The following is a 19737-nucleotide window of genomic DNA, read 5'->3' on the forward strand; positions in this document are numbered from 1 at the left end:
GGAGAGGAGGCTACGCCGGATAGCCGAACCTCGGATTCAGGAGGAACAGTGTGGTGTTCGTCCTGGCTGTGGAACTTTGGACCAGCTCTATACAACCCTACCAAACCTACACAGTGGTATAGTGGTTAGAGTGTCCGCCCTGAGATCGGTGGGTCGTGAGTTCAAATCCCGGCCGAGTCATACCAAAGATTATAAAAATGGGACCCATTACCTCCCTGCTTGGCACTCAGCATCAAGAGTTCGAATTGGGGGTTAAATCACCAAAGATGATTCCCGGGCGGGGCACCGCTACTGCCCACTGCTCCCGTCACCTCCCAGGGGGTGAGCAAGGGTAATGGGTCAAATGCAGAGAATAATTTCGCCACACCTAGTGTGTGTGTGACAATCATTGGTACTTTAACTTTACTCCCGGAAGGGTCCTTGAGGTTGCATGGGAGTTTTGTGCTTTGTGGACTTGGAGAAGGCATTGCCGTGTCCCCAGGGAAGTCCTGTGGGGAGTGCTCAGTGAGTATGGGGTATCGGACAGTCTGATTGTGGCGGTCCGCTCCCTGTACGATCAGTTTCAGAGCTTGGTCCGCATTGCTGGCAGTACGCCGGACACGTTTCCAGTGAGGGTTGGACTCCGCCAAGACTGTCCTCTGTCACCGATTCTGTTCATAACTTTTATGGACAGAATTTCTAGGCGCAGTCAAGGCGTTGAGGGGTTCCGGTTTGGTGGCAGCGGGATTAAGTCTCTGTTTTTTGCAGAAGATGTGGTCCTGATGTCTCCATCTGACCGAGATCTTCAGCTCTCACTGGATCGGTTCGCAGCCGAGTGTAAAGTGACCGGAATGAGAATCAGCAACTCCAAATCCGAGTCCGAGTCCATGGTTCTCACCCGGAATAGGGTGGAGTGCCATCTCCGGGTTGGGGAGAAGACCCTGCTCCAAGTGGAGGGGTTCAAGTACCTAGGAGTCTTGTTCACAAGTGAGGGAAGAGTGGATTGTGATATAGACAGGCAGAACGGTGCGGCGTCTTCAGTAATGCAGACGCTGTATCGATCCGTTGTGGTAAAGAAGGAGCTGAGCAGGAAGGCCAAGCTCTCAATTTACCGGTCAATCTACGTTCCCAACCTCACCTCTGGTCATGAGCTTTGGTCATGACAGAAAGGACAAGATCACGGGTACAAGCGGCCGAAATGAGTTTCCTCCGCCGTGTGGCAGGGCTCTCCCTTAGAGATAGGGTGAGAAGCTCTGCCATCCGGGAGGAGCTCAAAGTAAAGCCGCTGCTCATCCACATCGAGAGGAGCCAGGTGAGGTGGTTCGGGCATCTGGTCAGGATGCCACCCGAACGCCTCCCTAGGGAGGTGTTTAGGGCACGTCCGACCGGTAGGAGGCCATGGGGAAGACCCAGGACACGTTGGGAAGACTATGTCTCCCGGCTGACCTGGGAATGCCTCGGGATCCCCCGGGAGGAGCTGGACGAAGTGGCTGAGGAGAGGGAAGTCTGGGCTTCCCTGCTTAGGCTGCTGCCCCCGTCCCCCGACCTCGGATAAGCGGAAGAAGATGGTTGGATGGATGGTGAGATAGAGTTACATATGAGATATGATGTAAGATGAGGTACATATGAGATAGGATGTAAAATAGTTACATATGTTGTAATATAGTTACATATGATGTATGTTATTATGCAAGATAGTTACATATGATGTAAGATAGAGTTACATATGAGGTAAGAGTTACAAACAATGTATTTTATGATGTACCTTGTCCTTGAGCTGCTGACAGAGCTGCAGTGAGATGGTGAAGAAGACCAAGGTGTCGTTGAGCCAAGGAACAACACACTCCACCTTGTGAACATGGCTGACTTCAAAGCGGTTATTGTTGAGTTCACTGTAGAGTGAAGATAGAAGACAAAATAATAATATTTTGTGATGTAAATGGAAGTTGTGGGCCATCTTTGTGCAACCAGAAAGCGCTTTTTAACCTGGCTGTGACCTGTTTTGAAAACATTCCATCATAATTACTAAACCAAATAATACATGACGGGAATCGGTTTGAATCAACAATCTATTCTGAATCGAATCGTCACTCCAGGAATTGGAATTGGATCAAAACCTTAGGCGCGCCCCTACTGTACTTACAATATTAACACTTTCAGGGCGCAAAAACAAAAAAAACACCAAAAGCTACATACTACTGCCATCTAATGTCTTGGACTTGCAACTGTAATTACAACTTGATGTCATACTTGCAAATGAGACTGTGATAATAAAACTGGACAGCAGTTATCATAATAATAACACTTTTTGAATGTCACAATAACATTTTATTATCAAAAACAATATTTATCAACAAACAAAAGTACCCAAAATTTGTACCGATTGTTATCGATTTTTTAGGTATGGGGAATTGTTACCGTATCGGTTCAAAGTGAACGGTACCCACACCAAATGGGTGACATGTTTTGGTTCTCAATGCGACACACACGGTTTCATAACACGTCCATGTTTCTGTATGCTGTGACCCCTCACAAACCATGAATTCATCTGTAACGTGATGACATGAGAATAAAAAGTGGTTGATACTGGGCAAGACTGGAACTTACAACATGGCTCCAGGACTGTGTAGCACCGAGCTGCCAGAAGGCTTGAAATACTGACACAAAGACCAAACAGAGGTGTTAGAATGCAACTTCCTGTGGGGCAGCTCACGTTGGTTCCTACCTTGGTGGTGTTGGACGGCAGCACGTGGAGTTGGTAAACTGTCAGGCAAAGTTTACTCAAGTTGATGTAGAAGTTCACCATCACATCACCGGGCATCGGAGGAGTGAACATCTTCTACAATGAGGACAAACACGTGACCACGTGTTAGGGCGTGTGGGGGGAAAGGTCACAAAAAGTATTTGCTCAGTTTACCTTAGCGCACCAGTATATAAGCCACACTCACTATATTTGAAAATAAAATAAAATGTTTACATATGATAGTCTTAACCACTAAATTGGAAAAACAAATTTGGTTTCCATATATCACCCGAAGAGGGACAAGCGGTAGAAAATCGATGGATGGATATCAACCACACCAGACCATTAGCCACACCCACTAAATAAAAAATAAAACAAAACAAAAACGGTTTCCAAATATTAGCCGCACCGGACTATAAGCCGCACCCACCAAATTTTTACAAAAATTGTTTTTTTTTTATATGTTAGCCCCACCAGACGACAAGCTGCACCCACTAAATTCTACAAAAAAAAATTATTTTCATATGTTAGCCGCACTGGACTATATACCGCACCCACTAAACCAGTGGTGTTGAACTCAAATACAGAGTGGGCCAAAATTTTAAACTGGACAAAGACGCGGGCCAAGGTTGAACAAATTAACCTTTTGATAGGGACCCCAACAAGTTTTGCATTGAATATTGAACAAGCAAGGCTTATATAACTTTATAGTGACATGCAAAATCGAGTTTCAAATAATAATAATAATAATAATAAAAAAATAATAATTATTGCTCAGTTTGCTACACTGATTTGCTTTAACACGGAATATGGAACAAGCAACGCTTATATAACTTAATAGTGCAAAATCAACTTTCAAAAAACAAATGAAAAAACAATGGCATATTAAATAACATTTTAATAAAAAATGGAATGCATTTTTTCTATTTGCAGCCTTCTGAGGTAAATATCAACACTAACTTTTTCCACAGGCTAATAAATTTGAAAATAAATGGAGGGGGGTTGTTGGTAGCGTGGGGTTTATATTGTAGCATCCCGGAAGAGTTATTGCAGCAGGGGGTTCTGGGTATTTGTTTTGTTGTGTTACGGTGCGGATGTTCTCCCGAAATGTGTTTGTTATTCTTGTTTGGTGTGGGTTTACAGTGTGGCACATATTTTTAACTAGGGGTGGGCAAAAATATCGATATAGCAATACATCGCGATACGTTCTCTTCCGATTCAATATCGATACTCAAAGTTTGAATCTCGATAAAAATAAAAAAACATGTTTTTCAGACAGACTGTAAATGCAGTGCGACCTCCGCTCCGCCAGGTGTCGCTGTGCCGCTACCTGGTGACACACGTGTTGCAGACGAGGGCGATGTACGAGAGCCATACTGGCAGCAACATCGCTGCTCTACTGAGAAGCGCAGTGGAGGAATGGGGCTTACTGGATAAGGACCCAGCTGTGGTCACGGACAATGCGACGAACATGACCCTCGCAGCAGGGTTAGCGGGCATGCTGCATTGTCGATGCTTCGCTCACATCCTCAATTTGGCTTCCCAGCGCGCACTTAAGTTACCAGCAGTCGCCCGCTTGTTGGGAAAAGTGAGGCGCATCATCAGCTTTTTTAGACGCAGCACCACAGCGAGCCATGTCTTAAAGGAAAAGCAAAAACTTCTCAACCTGGACAAACACAAACTGATGACTGACACTCTGACCAGGTGGAACAGTGCACACGACATGCCCCAGCGCTTTCTTGAGCAACAGCCGGCCATCGCTGCTGCCCTGCTGTCAGGTGAAGTAAGAAAGTGTGAGAAGGACGTGTGTACCCTCACTGAAACAGACGTCACAGCTGCTGAAGAAATCGTGACAGTTATGAAGCCAATGAAGACTGCAACTGTTGCTATGGAAGAGGAGAAAACTCCAACACTATCAGCAGTTGCACCGGTCCATGCCCACCTGCTCAAAGATCTCCAAGTAATTTTAAGATGCATAGTGCATTTTACATTTTTCAGTTAACTATGTAGAATATTGCAATATATCGCATGTATCGCAAAACTTTTAATATCGCAATATCGTATCGTATCGTGACAAGTATCGTGATGCGTATCGTATCGTGAGGTCCTTGGCAATACCCAGCCCTATTTGTAACAGTGTTAAAGTTGTTTATACGGCCATCCTCAGTGCGACCTGTATGGCTGTTGACTAAGTATGCGTTGCATTCACATACCTCTGTGTAGAAGCCGCATATATTATGTGACTGGACCGGCACACTGTTTGTATGGAGGAAAAGCGGACGTGACGACAGGTCTTAGAGGGCGCTAAAGGCAGTGCCTTTAAGGCACGCCCCCAATATGGTCCCTCTCTTTAAGAAGGGGGACCGGAGGGTGTGTTCCAACTATCGTGGGATCACACTCCTCAGCCTTCCCGGTAAGGTTTATTCAGGTGTACTGGAGAGGAGGCTTCGCCGGATAGACGAACTTCGGATTCAGGAGGAACAGTGTGGTTTTCGTCCTGGTAGTGGAACTGTGGACCAGCTTTATACTCTCGGCAGGGTTCTTGAGGGTGCATGGGAGTTTGCCCAACCAGTCTACATGTGCTTTGTGGACTTGGAGAAGGCATTCGACCGTGTCCCTCGGGAAGTCCTGTGGGGAGTGCTCAGAGAGTATGGGGTACCGGACTGTCTTATTGTGGCAGTCCGCTCCCTGTATGACCAGTGTCAGAGCTTGGTCCGCATTGCTGGCAGTAGGTCGGACACGTTTCCAGTGAGGGTTGGACTCCGCCAAGGCTGTCCTTTGTCACCGATTCTGTTCATAACTTTTATGGACAGAATTTCTAGGCGCAGCCAAGGCGTTGAGGGGATCCGGTTTGGTGGCCACGGGATTAGGTCTTTGCTTTTTGTAGATGATGTAGTCCTGATGGCTTCATCTGGCCGGGATCTTCAGCCCTCACTGGATCGGTTCGCAGCCGAGTGTGAAGCGACCGGAATGAGAATCAGCACCTCCAAGTCCGAGTCCATGGTTCTCGCCCGGAAAAGGGTGGAGTGCCATCTCCGGGTTGGGGAGGAGACTCTGCCCCAAGTGGAGGAGTTCAAGTACCTAAGAGTCTTGTTCACGAGTGGGGGAAGAGTGGATCGTGAGATCGACAGGCGGATCGGTGCGGCGTCTTCAGTAATGCGGACGTTGTACCGATCCGCCTGTCGATCTCACGATCCACTCTTCCCCCACTCGTGAACAAGACTCTTAGGTACTTGAACTCCTCCACTTGGGGCAGGGTCTCCTCCCCAACCCGGAGATGGCACTCCACCCTTTTCCGGGCGAGAACCATGGACTCGGACTTGGAGGTGCTGATTCTCATTCCGGTGCGGCGTCTTCAGTAATGCGGACGTTGTACCGATCCGTTGTGGTGAAGAAGGAGCTGAGCCGGAAGGCAAAGCTCTCAATTTACCGGTCGATCTACGTTCCCATCCTCACCTATGGTCATGAGCTTTGGGTCATGACCGAAAGGATAAGATCACGGTACAAGCGGCCGAAATGAGTTTCCTCCGCCGGGTGGCGGGGCTCTCCCTTAGAGATAGGGTGAGAAGCTCTACCATCCGGGAGGAGCTCAACGTAAAGCCGCTGCTCCTCCACATCGAGAGGAGCCAGGTGAGGTGGTTCGGGCATCTGGTCAGGATGCCACCCGAACGCCTCCCTAGGGAGGTGTTTAGGGCACGTCCAGCTGGTAGGAGGCCACGGGGAAGACCCAGGACACGTTGGGAAGACTATGTCTCCCGGCTGGCCTGGGAACGCCTCGGGATCCCCCGGGAAGAGCTAGACGACGTGGCTGGAGAGAGGGAAGTCTGGGCTTCCCTGCTTAGGCTGCTGCCCCCGCGACCCGACCTCGGTTAAGCCGAAGATGATGGATGGATGGATGGATGTTAGCCGCACTGGACTATAAACTGCACCCACTAAACAAGCAAACTAAAAAACCAACCCCCCCCATGTAAGAGGCACCCACTTACAGGAAAATATTTTACCATATATTAGCTGCATCAGACTATTAGCCGCACGCACTAAACAAAACAAACAAACAATAAGGTTTCCATATTTTAGCCGCACCGGACTATAATTTTACAAATGTTTTCATATCTTAGCTGCACTCATACTTGCCAACCTTGAGACCTCGGATTTTGGGAGGTGGGGTGGTTAAGAGGGGAGGAGTATAATTCACTAACTGGAGTATTTCATATATATATATATATATATATATATATATATATATATATATATATATATATATGAAATACTTGACTTTCAGTGAATTCTAGCTATATATATTTATTTTATTATATATATGAATAAAATAAATAGTTGTATTTCCGACGGCACCTATCAAATACACAGTAAAAAAAACACAGTTGTTCTACTAACTGTATTGTGCTTGCTGGTTACTAAAAAACAACAACAACACTTACCTTTCACTATTTGAATAACCTTTGTTCTGCCATTTGCGTACTGGCGAGCGATCTCCGAATCTGGGAACATATCCATCACGGATTTGTTGTAGACATCCGCAAATGAGAACGGGATGTTGCTTCCAGCTATCAGCATAGCCATCTTTGTCTCAGCATAAGATACACTATCGGGTCTCCATTTTGCGAGGTGGCCCATAATACTGGGTTGTGAATGATGCTGCGCTGCTGACGCTTTGTGCTTCGCTGACCGTTCATGACTGAGTATATCCGTTCGGCCACCGTGTTCAATGGAGAAGTCTGTTCTACAAAATTTACAGGCAACATACCCCTTCCCCTTCGAACTCTCCTGGATAAACTGAAATTCTTGTTTCCATACGTTTTGGAACTTGCAAGCGTATTTCTTCATTTTGCTTGTCGACTGTGTAATATATTGGGTTGGAGTCAATAACCAGGCGACGTGATGAAGTTGCGTCTCTTTACTGTGGGCTTCAGAACAGACTCCCTAATGCATATGTTCCTTGACTGCACTTAAATGTAGAATATATGTAGAATATATTTATATTATTCATATATTATATATATAATATATTATATGTATTATATTATTTATTATTATCATTGTTTATTGTGAGCAAACTGGTGCTGAATTCCCCCCAGGGATCAATAAAGTACATTCTATTCTATTCTATTCTATGTACAATAGATGGCAGTATTGTCCTGTTTAAGAGGGTCACAACATTGCTGAGTCAGGTCCACATGGAGCTGGAGGGGGCGTGGCCTCCAGCTCCGCCTGAATTTCGGGAGATTTTCAGGAGAGGCGCTGAATTTCGTGGGTCTCCCGAAAAATCCGGGAGGGTTGGCAAATATGGCTGCACTGGACTATAAATCGCACCTACTAAACTACAAAAAAAATAAAAATAAAAAATCCCCTATATAAGCTGCACCCAGTAAATTTTAGAAGATAATATTTTTCCATATATTAGCCGCACCCACTAAAGAAAATAGAAAACAAAAATTTGGTGGGTGCGGCTTATAGCCCAGTGCGGCTAATATATGGAAAGATCATATTTTCTTTAAAAATTTGGTGGGTGTGGCTTATAAGTAAGGTGGGCTAATATATGGAAACATTTCTTTTTTTCTGCAACAATTTGGTGGGCACGGTTTATAGTCCGGTGCAGTTAATATATGGAAATTAATATTTTCTTCTAAAACTGGTAGGTGTGGCTTATAGTCCGGTGCAACTCATATATGGAAATCTTTCTTTTTTTCCTCGAAAATTTGGTGGGTATATGGAAAAATAAGATTTTCTTGTAAAATTTGGTGGGTGCGGCTTATATATAGCTAATACTTTCCATATATTAGCCGGGTGCAGCTAATAAATGGAAAAATTATATTTTCGTCTGAAATCTGGTAGGTGCGGTTTATAATCCAGCTAATATATGGGAAAATATTTTTCCCTAAAGTTTGGTTGGTGCAGTTTATAGTCCAGTGCGGCTAATATGAGAAAATATTTTTCCCTGAAGTTGGGTGGGTGCGGCTTAAAGTCCAGTACGGCAAATGTATGAAAACCTTTCTTTTCTTTCTCTAAAATGTAGGGGGTTCGGCTTATAGTCCGGTGCGGCTAATATGTGGAAAATATTTTCTTTTGAAATTTGCTGGGTTCGGTTTATAGTCTGGTGTGGATAACGTATGGAAAGAATAATTCAAATATTTAGTGGGTGAGGATTATAGTCCGGTGCGGCTCATATATGGAACCCTTTCTTTTTCTCTCATAAAAAAATAGTGGGTGTGGCCTATTGCCCGGTGCAGCCAATATATCGAAACTTTTCTTTTTTTCCCTCAAAAACTTTGGTGGGCGCGGCTTTTAGGGAATATATGGGGGGGAAAAAAATTCTTCTAAAAACTTGTGGGTGCGAGTTATGATTCGTTGCAGCTTATATATGGAACATTTTTTTTTTTTCCTGTAAAATTTTGTTGTTGCGGCTGATAGTCCAGTGCGGATAATATGTGGAAAACTTTTTTCCCCTCTAATAATGTGGTGCGGATAATAGTCTGGTGCAGTTAATAAATGGAAAAATTATATTTTCTTTTAAAATTTGGTGGGTATGGCTTATGATTATAGCCCGGTGCGGCTAATATAAGGAAATAATATATTTTCTTAAAAAATTTGGTGGGTGTGGCTTATAAGTCTGGTGCGGACTTATAAGCCAGTGCATACATAAATATAATCATTATATACAGTAAGGCTAATGTAGGGCCGGACGATATATCAAATATATTTTGCGGGTTTGCCTCTGTGCAATATAGAAAATGACTATATTGTGATATTCCAGCATACGTTCTCACCCAGATGCTTTTAGCTGCGAGCATTACACTACAGGCTCTTCCCACTCTTTCTTGTGTCTCCTTCTCACAGAGACATAAAACAAGTGCACCTTCTTACATACGTCACATACTGTCACGCCTGCAACATCATACACCCTCGCGGAGCAGAGAGGTAGCGACATGGGTAACGTTAGCTGTGGTGCTAGCGCAGCGGTGCGAGTGGGTAATACGAGAGAGAGAAAGAAGGTGCGAATCTGGTAACAAATGGATGAAAAATTAATTCCCAAGAGAAACAGCATGGGGTCCATCGTCTGGCGGTCGTTTGGTTTCAAGCGGGAAGATGTTGAACAGACAACCGTAATATGTCAAGTATGCGGCAAAAGCGTTGCCCCAAAATTTTGCAGCACTGCTAATTTGTAGCATCATTTGAAAAGTCACCCGCTAAAGAATAAGGTGTGCTTGAAACTCTGCATGTCAACATCTCAGTTCGGTGCCACACCCTCAAAATGCCGAAGCAACCATTTCCAGATCAACACCGTATGAAAAAAATAGTCAACAGAAGGAGATGACATCCGCAACCTACCACATAGCGAAGGCCATACACTATTTGATTTCCTATTATGCAGCTCATATTTATTTGACAGTTTTTGAAATATCTTGTGTGACATCATGCACAAAAGTGCATTTTCTTTTAAAATATTGTAGTGGCGTCCTATACAAAAAGTGCACTTCAATTTAGTGTTTTGATACGTCATCTTAGTGACATCATGCACAAAAGTGTACTAATAGCTTGTTTTTAGAAGTCTCTGACAATCTTGCACTTTCTGTTTTGGAAATTACACGAATGTTTGTGCCAATGCTTAATAACTGTTTAATAAACACAGTTTTGGTAAATTGACTTAGTTGTGATTTCCCTCTCTGCATGGAAGTTGAAAATTAGCATATATTAATGCTGTATGAACAAGAATGTTTTTATGTAGACGCAGAATCATCATACTGCTGTTATTATATGCATCAAGTGTTCATTCAAGGCTAAGGCAAAATTTCGAGATATATATCGTGTATCGTGACATGGCCTAAAAATATTGAGATATTAATAAAAGGCCAAATCGCCCAGCCCTAGGCTAGTGTATGAAAATCCTCTTTTCTTTCTCTAAAATGTAGGGGATGCGGCTTATAGTCTGATGCGGCTAATATGTGGAAAGATATTTTCTTCTGAAATTTGGTGGGTTTGGCTTATAGTCCAGTGCAGCTAATATATGGAAAAATATTTTCCCTCCGAAAATTAGTGGGTGCGGCTTATATATGGACAAATATTTTTTTTCTAAAATGTAGATTGTGTGCCGGTGTGTTCTGTAGTTTGGAAAATAAAGTAGTTACAATATTGTGTTGATGTTGTTAAACTTACCATAACAATATCGAACAATTTACAGTAAACACATGTGATCGGTATCGACATCAGTTGATCTCACACATGGATGATTGCTAGTACGAGCGGCAGAATGAACCCCTAGTGAACTTTAACTTTTCCAAGCAACAGCAGCTCTACGTGTTTGTACCATCAGCCCGCTGGTGGCCAGCTCAGGCAGCGTCATGGATGCCGGGGTGGTGAGGCGGTTTCGTGCGCGTGTCAGCTGCAGCATCACAGCGTCCATCAGCTGCAGAAGTAAACATCAATATCAGCGCACGTCAGACGGTTGCTGTCAACAACAGACCTTGTTCACTTCCGCCCCCGTCTTGAAGTGATAGCTGTCGTCATGGCTGCTCAGCAGCTGAAGAGCCTGGGTCACATGGTTGCGAGCGTCCTGGATCTGACACGAGGACACACAAGTCAGTTCAGTGGTAAATAAAAACATGAACACTCTTTTTGCACCACTGACAAGTCAAAGTCTGCCAGGATTTGTAGGGCGCGGCACCGCTGCTGCCCACTGCTCCCCTCTCCTCCCACGGAGAGATCAAGGGTGATGGGTCAAATGCAGAGGACACATTTCACCACACCTAGTGTGTGTGTGACAATCATTGGTACTTTAATTTAAGGGGAAGTGATTAATACGCTGCCGTATGCTTAAAATAATCAAAATAGGTAAATATTACAAGTTATTAGGAATATTACTACAATACATATATACTTACATCATGTATATATTACATGTTATTATGAATGTTAATATATTACATATATACTTACATTTTGTAAATATTACATGTTATTATGAATACTACTATATCCATCCATCCATCATCTTCCGCTTATCCGATGTCGGGTTGCGGGGACAGCAGCCTAAGCAGGGAAGCCCAGACTTCCCTCTCTCCAGCCACTTCGTCTAGCTCTTCCCGGGGATCCCGAGGCGTTCCCAGGCCAGCCGGGAGACATAGTCTTCCCAACGTGTCCTGGGTCTTCCCCGTGGACTCCTACCAGCTGGACGTGCCCTAAACACCTCCCTAGGGAGGCGTTCGGGTGGCATCCTGACCAGATGCCCGAACCACCTCATCTGGCTCCTCTCGATGTGAAGGAGCAGCGGCTTTACGTTGAGCTCCTCCCGGATGGCAGAGCTTCTCACCCTATCTCTAAGGGAGAGCCCCGCCACCCGGCGGAGGAAACTCATTTCGGCCGCTTGTACCTGTGATCTTATCCTTTCGGTCATGACCCAAAGCTCATGACCATAGGTGAGGATGGGAACGTAGATCGACCGGTAAATCGAGAGCTTTGCCTTCCGGCTCAGCTCTTTCTTCACCACAACGGATCGATACAACGTCCGCATTACTGAAGACGCCGCACCGATCCGCCTGTCGATCTCACGATCCACTCTTCCCCCAATCGTGAACAAGACTCCTAGGTACTTGAACTCCTCCACTTGGGGCAGGGTCTCCTCCACAACCCGGAGATGGCACTCCACCCTTTTCCGGGCGAGAACCATGGACTCGGACTTGGAGGTGCTGATTCTCATTCCGGTCGCTTCACACTCGGCTGCGAACCGATCCAGTGAGAGCTGAAGATCCCGGCCAGATGAAGCCGTCAGGACTACATCATCTGCAAAAAGCAAAGACCTAATCCCGTGGCCACCAAACCGGATCCCCTCAACGCCTTGGCTGCGCCTAGAAATTCTGTCCATAACAGTTATGAACAGAATCTGTGACAAAGGACAGCCTTGGCGGAGTCCAACTCTCACTGGAAACGTGTCCGACCTACTGCCAGCAATGCGGACCAAGCTCTGACACTGGTCATACAGGGAGCGGACTGCCACAATAAGACAGTCCGGTACCCCATACTCTCTGAGCACTCCCCACAGGACTTCCCGAGGGACACGGTCGAATGCCTTCTCCAAGTCCACAAAGCACATGTAGACTGGTTGGGCAAACTCCCATGCACCCTCAAGAACCCTGCCGAGAGTATAGAGCTGGTCCACAGTTCCACGACCAGGACGAAAACCACACTGTTCCTCCTGAATCCGAGGTTCGACTATCCGGCGCAGCCTCCTCTCCTGTACACCTGAATAAACCTTACCGGGAAGGCTGAGGAGTGTGATCCCACGATAGTTGGAACACACCCTCCGGTCCCCCTTCTTAAAGAGAGGGACCACCACCCCGGTCTGCCAATCCAAAAGGTACCGCCCCCGGGGCCTAGCCGCCGAGGAGCTTTTCAACTACCTCAGCACCAGAAAACGGAGAGCTCACCACAGAATCCCCAGGCACCGCTTCCTCAAAGGAAGACGTGTATGTGGGATTGAGGAGGTCTTCGAAGTATTCCCTCCACCGATCCACAACATCCGCAGTCAAAGTCAGCAGAACACCATCCGCACCATCCGCACCATACACGGTGTTGATAGTGCACTGCTTCCCCTTCCTGAGGCGGCGTATGTCCAGAATCGCTTCGAAGCCGTCCGGAAGTCGTTTTCCATGGCTTCCCCGAACTCTTCCCATGTCCGAGTTTTTCCCTCCGCGACCGCTAAAGCTGCACACCGCTTGGCCCGTCGGTACCCGTCCACAGCCTCCGGAGTCCTATGAGCCAAAAGAACCCGATAGGACTCCTTCTTCAGCTTGACAGCATCCCTCACTGCTGGTGTCCACCAACGGGTTCTGGGATTACCGCCACGACAGGCACCAACAACCTTGCGGCCACAGCTCCAATCAGCCGCCTCGACAATAGAGGTTCGGAACATGGTCCACTCGGACTCAATGTCCCGCACCTCCCTCGTGACATGTTCAAAGTTCTCCTGGAGGTGTGAATTGAAACTCTCTGACAGGAGACTCTGCCAGACGTTCCCAGCAGACCCTCACAATGCGCTTGGGCCTGCCAGGTCTGTCCGGCATCCTCCCCCACCATCGCAGCCAACTCACCACCAGGTGGTGATCGGTAGAAAGCTCCGCCCCTCTCTTCACCCGAGTGTCCAGAACATGAGGCCGCAAATCCGATGACACAACTACAAAGTCGATCATGGAACTGCGGCCTAGGGTGTCCTGGTGCCAAGTCCACACATGGACACACTTATGTTTGAACATGGTGTTTGTTATGGTCAATCCGTGACGAGCACAAAAGTCCAATAACAAAACACCACTCGGGTTTAGATCCGGGCGACCATTCTTCCCGATCACGCCTCTCCAGGTTTCACTGTCGTTGCCAACATGAGCGTTGAAGTCCCCCAGTAGGACAAGGGAATCACCCGGGGGTGCACTTTCCAGTACTCCCTCGAGTGTACCCAAAAAGGGTGGGTATTCTGAACTGCTGTCTGGTGCGTAAGCACAAACAACAGTCAGGACCCATCCCCCCCACCCGAAGGCGAAGGGAAGCTACCCTCTCGTCCACTGGGTTGAACTCAAACGTGCAGGCTTTGAACCGGGGGGCAACGAGAATAGCCACCCCAGCCCGTCGCCTCTCACTGCCGGCAACGCCAGAGTGGAAGAGGGTCCAGTCCCTCTCGAGAGAACTGGTTCCAGAACCCTTGCTGTGCGTCGAGGTGAGTCCGACTATATCCAGCCGGAACTTCTCTACCTCGCGGACTAGCTCAGGCTGCTTCCCCCCCAGTGAGGTGACGTTCCACGTCCCAAGAGCTAGCTTCTGTAGCCGAGGATCGGACCGCCAAGTGCCCTGCCTTCGGCTGCTGCCCAGCTCACAATGCACCCGACCTCTATGGCCCCTCCCATGAGTGGTGAGCCCATTGGAGGGATGACCCACGTTGCCTCTTCGGGCTGTGCCCGGCCGGGCCCCATGGGGACAGGCCCGGCCACCAGGCGCTCGCCATCGTGCCCCAACTCCGGGCCTGGCTCCAGAGCTGGGCCCCGGTGACCCGCGTCCGGGCAAGGGAAATCCGAGTTCATTTTGTTGTAATTCCATAGAAGTCTTTGAGCTGCTCTTTGTCTGATCACTCACCTAGGACCTGTTTGTCTTGGGAGACCCTACCAGGGGGCATGAAAGCCCCCAGACAACATAGCTCCTAGGATCATTGGGACACGCAAACTCGTCTACCATGGTAAGGTAGCAGCTCAGAGAGGAGATACTACTATATATTGCGTGTTATTATGAATACTACTACATTATGTAAATACTTAATGTAAGTATATATGACATGTTATTATAAATGATACTATATTACATATATACTTACATCATGTATACTGTATATTACATGTTATTATGAATGTTACTATATTATATACAGTGGGGCAAAATAGTATTTAGTCAGCCACCGATTGTGCAAGTTTTCCCACTTAAAATGATGACAGAGATCTGTAATTTTCATCACAGGTATACTTCAACAGTGAGAGACTGAATGAGAAAAAAAAAATCCAGGAATTCACATTGTAGGAATTGTAAATAATTTATTTGTAAATTATGGTGGAAAATAAGTATTTGGTCAACCATTCAAAGCTCTCACTGATGGAAGGAGGTTTTGGCTTAAAATCTCACGATACATGGCCCCATTCATTCTTTCCTTAACACGGATCAATCGTCCTGTCCCCTTAGCAGAAAAACAGCCCCAAAGCATGATGTTTCCACCCCCATGCTTCACAGTAGGTTTGGTGTTCTTGGGATGCAACTCAGTATTCTTCTTCCTCCAAACACGACGAGTTGAGTTTATACCAAAATGGATACATGGATGATACAGCAGAGGATTGGGAGAATGTCATGTGGTCAGATGAAACCAAAATAGAACTTTTTGGTATAAACTCAACTCGTTGTGTTTGGAGGAAGAAGAATACTGAGTTGCATCCCAAGAACACCATAACTACTGTGAAGCATGGGGGTGGAAACTTCATGCTATGGGGCTGTTTTTCTGCTAAGGGGACAGGACGATTGATCCGTGTCAAGGAAAGAATGAATGGGGCCATTAAATGGGAGAACTTGCACAATCGGTGGCTGACTAAATACTTTTTTGCCCCACTGTATTTCTACTTACATCATGTATGTATTACATGTTATTATGAATGTTACATTACATATATACTTATATCATGTATATATTACATATTATGAATATTACTTTACATCAAACGCCTTCTCAAAACACACCTCTTCAGATCTGCTTTTAACTTGTCATTTGTGTTCTGTCTTGTAACGTATCGTCTTGTAAATGTCCAGATTTACAGTATATATTTTACAATGTACTGCTTTTATATTTCCTGTATTTTATATTATTACTTTGAACTGTTTTATATTTAAATTTTTTATCCTATAAAGCGTCTTTGAGTACTCTGAGAAGCACTATACCAAATAAAACGTATTATTATTATTATTATTATTATTATTATTATTATATGTATACTTACATCATGTATATATTACAGGTACTATGAATATTACTACTTTATTAATATATACTTACAGCGTGTATATAAAACCTTAATAGAGGTTTTTAGAGTGCTTTATAGGTTAAATAGCGTGACTCGACATTGGCTCCATTGTTAGTTGACATTAGCTCGAGTTTTTTTACGATTCAGAATGCATAAAAAAAGAAAAAAAAGTTCTAATCTTTCATAAGGATTGTGAATGGTAGCCAAGATTTTAAAAAAAGTGCAGTTCCCCTTCAAAGACAATGAAGAATAAAGAAAATGATCCGTCTAAGGTAATTAAAAAACTGTGATTAATCTTGATTAATTACGGGCAAAATGTGATTAATACTTTTTGTCATATGTTTTGAACACTTCCACTGACTTACCTGCTGTAATTTCCACTGCTTGTCATCCCTGAACTGGAAGTGTAGCACCTGGCTGCTCTTTGTCACCTTCAGATTGATGTCCTGTTTCCAAAGTCAAAGAAACAGGAAATGTTGCAGTGTCAAATAAGGATTACTGTGATAATGAGTGTTATTTAAAAAAGGAGTACAGTGATACTGTCAGTCTCAAATAAGGAGTACAGTGATAATGTCAGTGTTAAATAAGGAGTGCAGTGATAATGTCAGAAGTAAATAAGGAGTGCAGTGATAATGTCAGTGGTAAATAAGGAGTACAATTATACTGTCAGTGGTACCTAAGGAGTACAGTGATTCTGTCAGTGGTACCTAAGAAGTACAGTGATTCTGTCAGTATCAAATAAGGAGTACAATACTGTCATTGTCAAATAAGGAGTACAGTGAAACTGTCAGTGTCAAATAAGGAGTGCAGTGACAATGTCAGTGGTAAATAAGGAGTACAATTATACTGTCAGTGGTACCTAAGGAGTACAGTGATTCTGTCAGTGTCAAATAAGGAGAACACTGATACTGCCAGTGTCAAATAAGGAGTACACTGATACTGTCAGTGTCAAATAAGGAGTACACTGATACTGTCAGTGTCAAATAAGGAGTACACTGATACTGTTGGTGTCAAACAAGGAGTACCCTAATATTGTCAGTGTCAAATAAGGAGTACACTGATACTGTCAGTGTCAAATAAGGAGTACACTGATACTGTCGGTGTCAAACAAGGAGTACCCTAATATTGTCAGTGTCAAATAAGGAGTACACTGATACTGTCAGTGTCAAATAAGGAGTACACTGATACTGTCGGTGTCAAACAGGGAGTACCCTAATAGTGTCAGTGTCAAATAAGGAGTACACTGATACTGTCAGTGTCAAATAAGGGGTACAGTGTTACTGTCAATGTCAAATAAGGAGTAAACTGATACTGTCGGTGTCAAACAGGGAGTACCCTAATAGTGTCAGTGTCAAATAAGGAGTACACTGATACTGTCAGTGTCAAATAAGGGGTACAGTGTTACTGTAAATGTCAAATAAGGAGTACAGTGTTACGATCAGTGTCGAATAAGGAGTACAAAGATACTATCAGTGTTAAATAAGGAGTACAGTGATACTATCAGTGTCAAATAAGGAGTTCAGTTATACTGTAGGTGTTAAATAAAATGTACAGCGATACTGTCAGTGTCAAATAAAGGTGTACAGGGATATTGCTAGTGTCAAATAAGGAGCACACTGATACTGTCAGAGAACAAACTAACCGCCTGAGTCAGCACTTCTCCCTGCAGTGTCAGAACTCCTTTCACCTGATCCATACTGCAAAATAACACCTTTGTTTTATTTCAACAGCACAGCAATGTGATCGTCTCATTGTGAGGTTGGTAACATTTAGTACACTTGACTGGTGTAAACGTGCAGTACAATAATGTATACGTGCAGTGTATTGACGTCCACGTGCAGTGTACTGACGTACACGTGCAGTGTACTGACGTAAACATGCAGTGTACTGACGTAAACATGCAGTGTACTGACGTAAACATGTAGTATATTGATGTAAACATGCAGTGTATTGATGTAAACATGCAGTGTATTTATGTAAACATGCAGTGTATTGATCTAAACATGCAGTACAGTGGGGCAAAAAAGTATTTAGTCAGCCACCGATTGTGCAAGTTCTCCCACTTAAAATGATGACAGAGGGCTTTAATTTTCATCATAGCTACACTTCAACTGTGAGAGAAAGAAAGTGAAAAAAAATCCAGGAATTCATATTGTAGGAAGTTTAAATAATTTATTTGTAAATTATGGTGGAAAATAAGTATTTGGTCATAACAAAAATTCAACTCCATACTTTGTAATATAACCTTTGTTGGCAATAACCGAGGTCAAACGATTACCAGAGGTCTTTACCAGGTTTGCACACACAGTAGCTGGTATTTTGGCCCATTCCTCTATGCAGATCTTCTCGAGAGCAGTGATGTTTTGGGGCTGTCGCCAAGCAACACAGACTTTCAACTCCCTCCACATATTTTCTATGGGGTTGAGGTCTGGAGACTAGCTAGGCCACTCCAGGACTTTCAAATGTTTCTTACGGAGCCACTCCTTCATTGCCCGGGCGGTGTGTTTGGGATCATTGTCATGCTGGAAGACCCAGCCACGTTTCATCTTCAAAGCGCTCACTGATGGAAGGAGGTTTTGGCTCAAAATATCACGATACATGGCCCGATTCATTCTTTCCTTAACACGGATCAGTCGCCCTGTGGAGTTTGGAGCCTGACTGTTTGAGGCTGTGGACAGGTGTCTTTTATACAGATAACGAGTCTAAACAGGTTCCATTAATACAGGTAACAAGTGGAAGACAGAAGAGCTTCTTAAAGAAGAAGTTACAGGTCTGTGAGAGCCAGAGATCTTCCTTGTTTCAAGTGACCAAATTCTTATTTTCCACCATAATTTACAAATAAATTCTTTAAAATTCCTACAGTGTGAATTCCTGGATTTTTTTTTACAATCTGTCTCTCACAGTTGAAGTGTACCTATGATGAAAATTACAGACCTCTGTCATCTGGGAGAACTTACACAATCGGTGGCTGACTAAATACTTTTTTGCCCCACTGTATATTGATGTAAACATGCAGTATATTGATGTAAACATGCAGTATATTGATGTAAACATGCAGTATATTGATGTAAACATGCAGTATATTGATGTAAACAAGCAATCAATTGATGTTAGCATGCAGTATATTGATGTAAACAAGAATTTAGAGATGTCCTTACGTTGAGCTGCCCAGGATGAAGTTCTCCTGCTTGAGTGGACTCTCCAGTCCTGGCATGAGAATCGAGAAACGTCTGGACGCTTCCTGTTGGAAAGCAAAACAAAATCCATCGTTAGAAGAACCAAAAGGTGTAAATGAAGTGTTCTTCACCTGAAGTTTTACTAGTGTAGAGGTGCCAACATAAATATAATCACTGGATTATTCAATATATATTGTTAATTACATCTGACCTACTTACACTTTAACAGCTGTACACCTTGTCAGAGTACACATGTGATCATCTCAACAATTATTTATTATACATA

General features: G+C 44.4%; 1 protein-coding gene across 3 annotated transcripts in view; it reads right to left on the reverse strand.

The window, feature by feature from the left end:
* The window catches only part of rogdi (rogdi atypical leucine zipper), a 38840-nt gene that overhangs the window by 7983 nt on the left and 11120 nt on the right, over positions 1-19737 (reverse strand). For all 3 annotated transcript variants that reach the window (XM_061905910.1, XM_061905909.1, XM_061905908.1), the window contains exons 3-10: positions 19434-19516; positions 17918-17972; positions 16641-16721; positions 11202-11297; positions 11046-11144; positions 2705-2818; positions 2587-2636; positions 1745-1871 (exon numbers count right to left, since the gene is read on the reverse strand). In XM_061905910.1, coding sequence (XP_061761894.1) covers positions 1745-1871; positions 2587-2636; positions 2705-2818; positions 11046-11144; positions 11202-11297; positions 16641-16721; positions 17918-17972; positions 19434-19516 — 705 coding nt within the window. The remainder of the gene's footprint in view (positions 1-1744; positions 1872-2586; positions 2637-2704; positions 2819-11045; positions 11145-11201; positions 11298-16640; positions 16722-17917; positions 17973-19433; positions 19517-19737) is intronic.

Source organism: Nerophis ophidion, linkage group LG07 (genome assembly GCF_033978795.1).
Source record: "Nerophis ophidion isolate RoL-2023_Sa linkage group LG07, RoL_Noph_v1.0, whole genome shotgun sequence".
Lineage (NCBI taxonomy): Eukaryota > Metazoa > Chordata > Actinopteri > Syngnathiformes > Syngnathidae > Nerophis > Nerophis ophidion.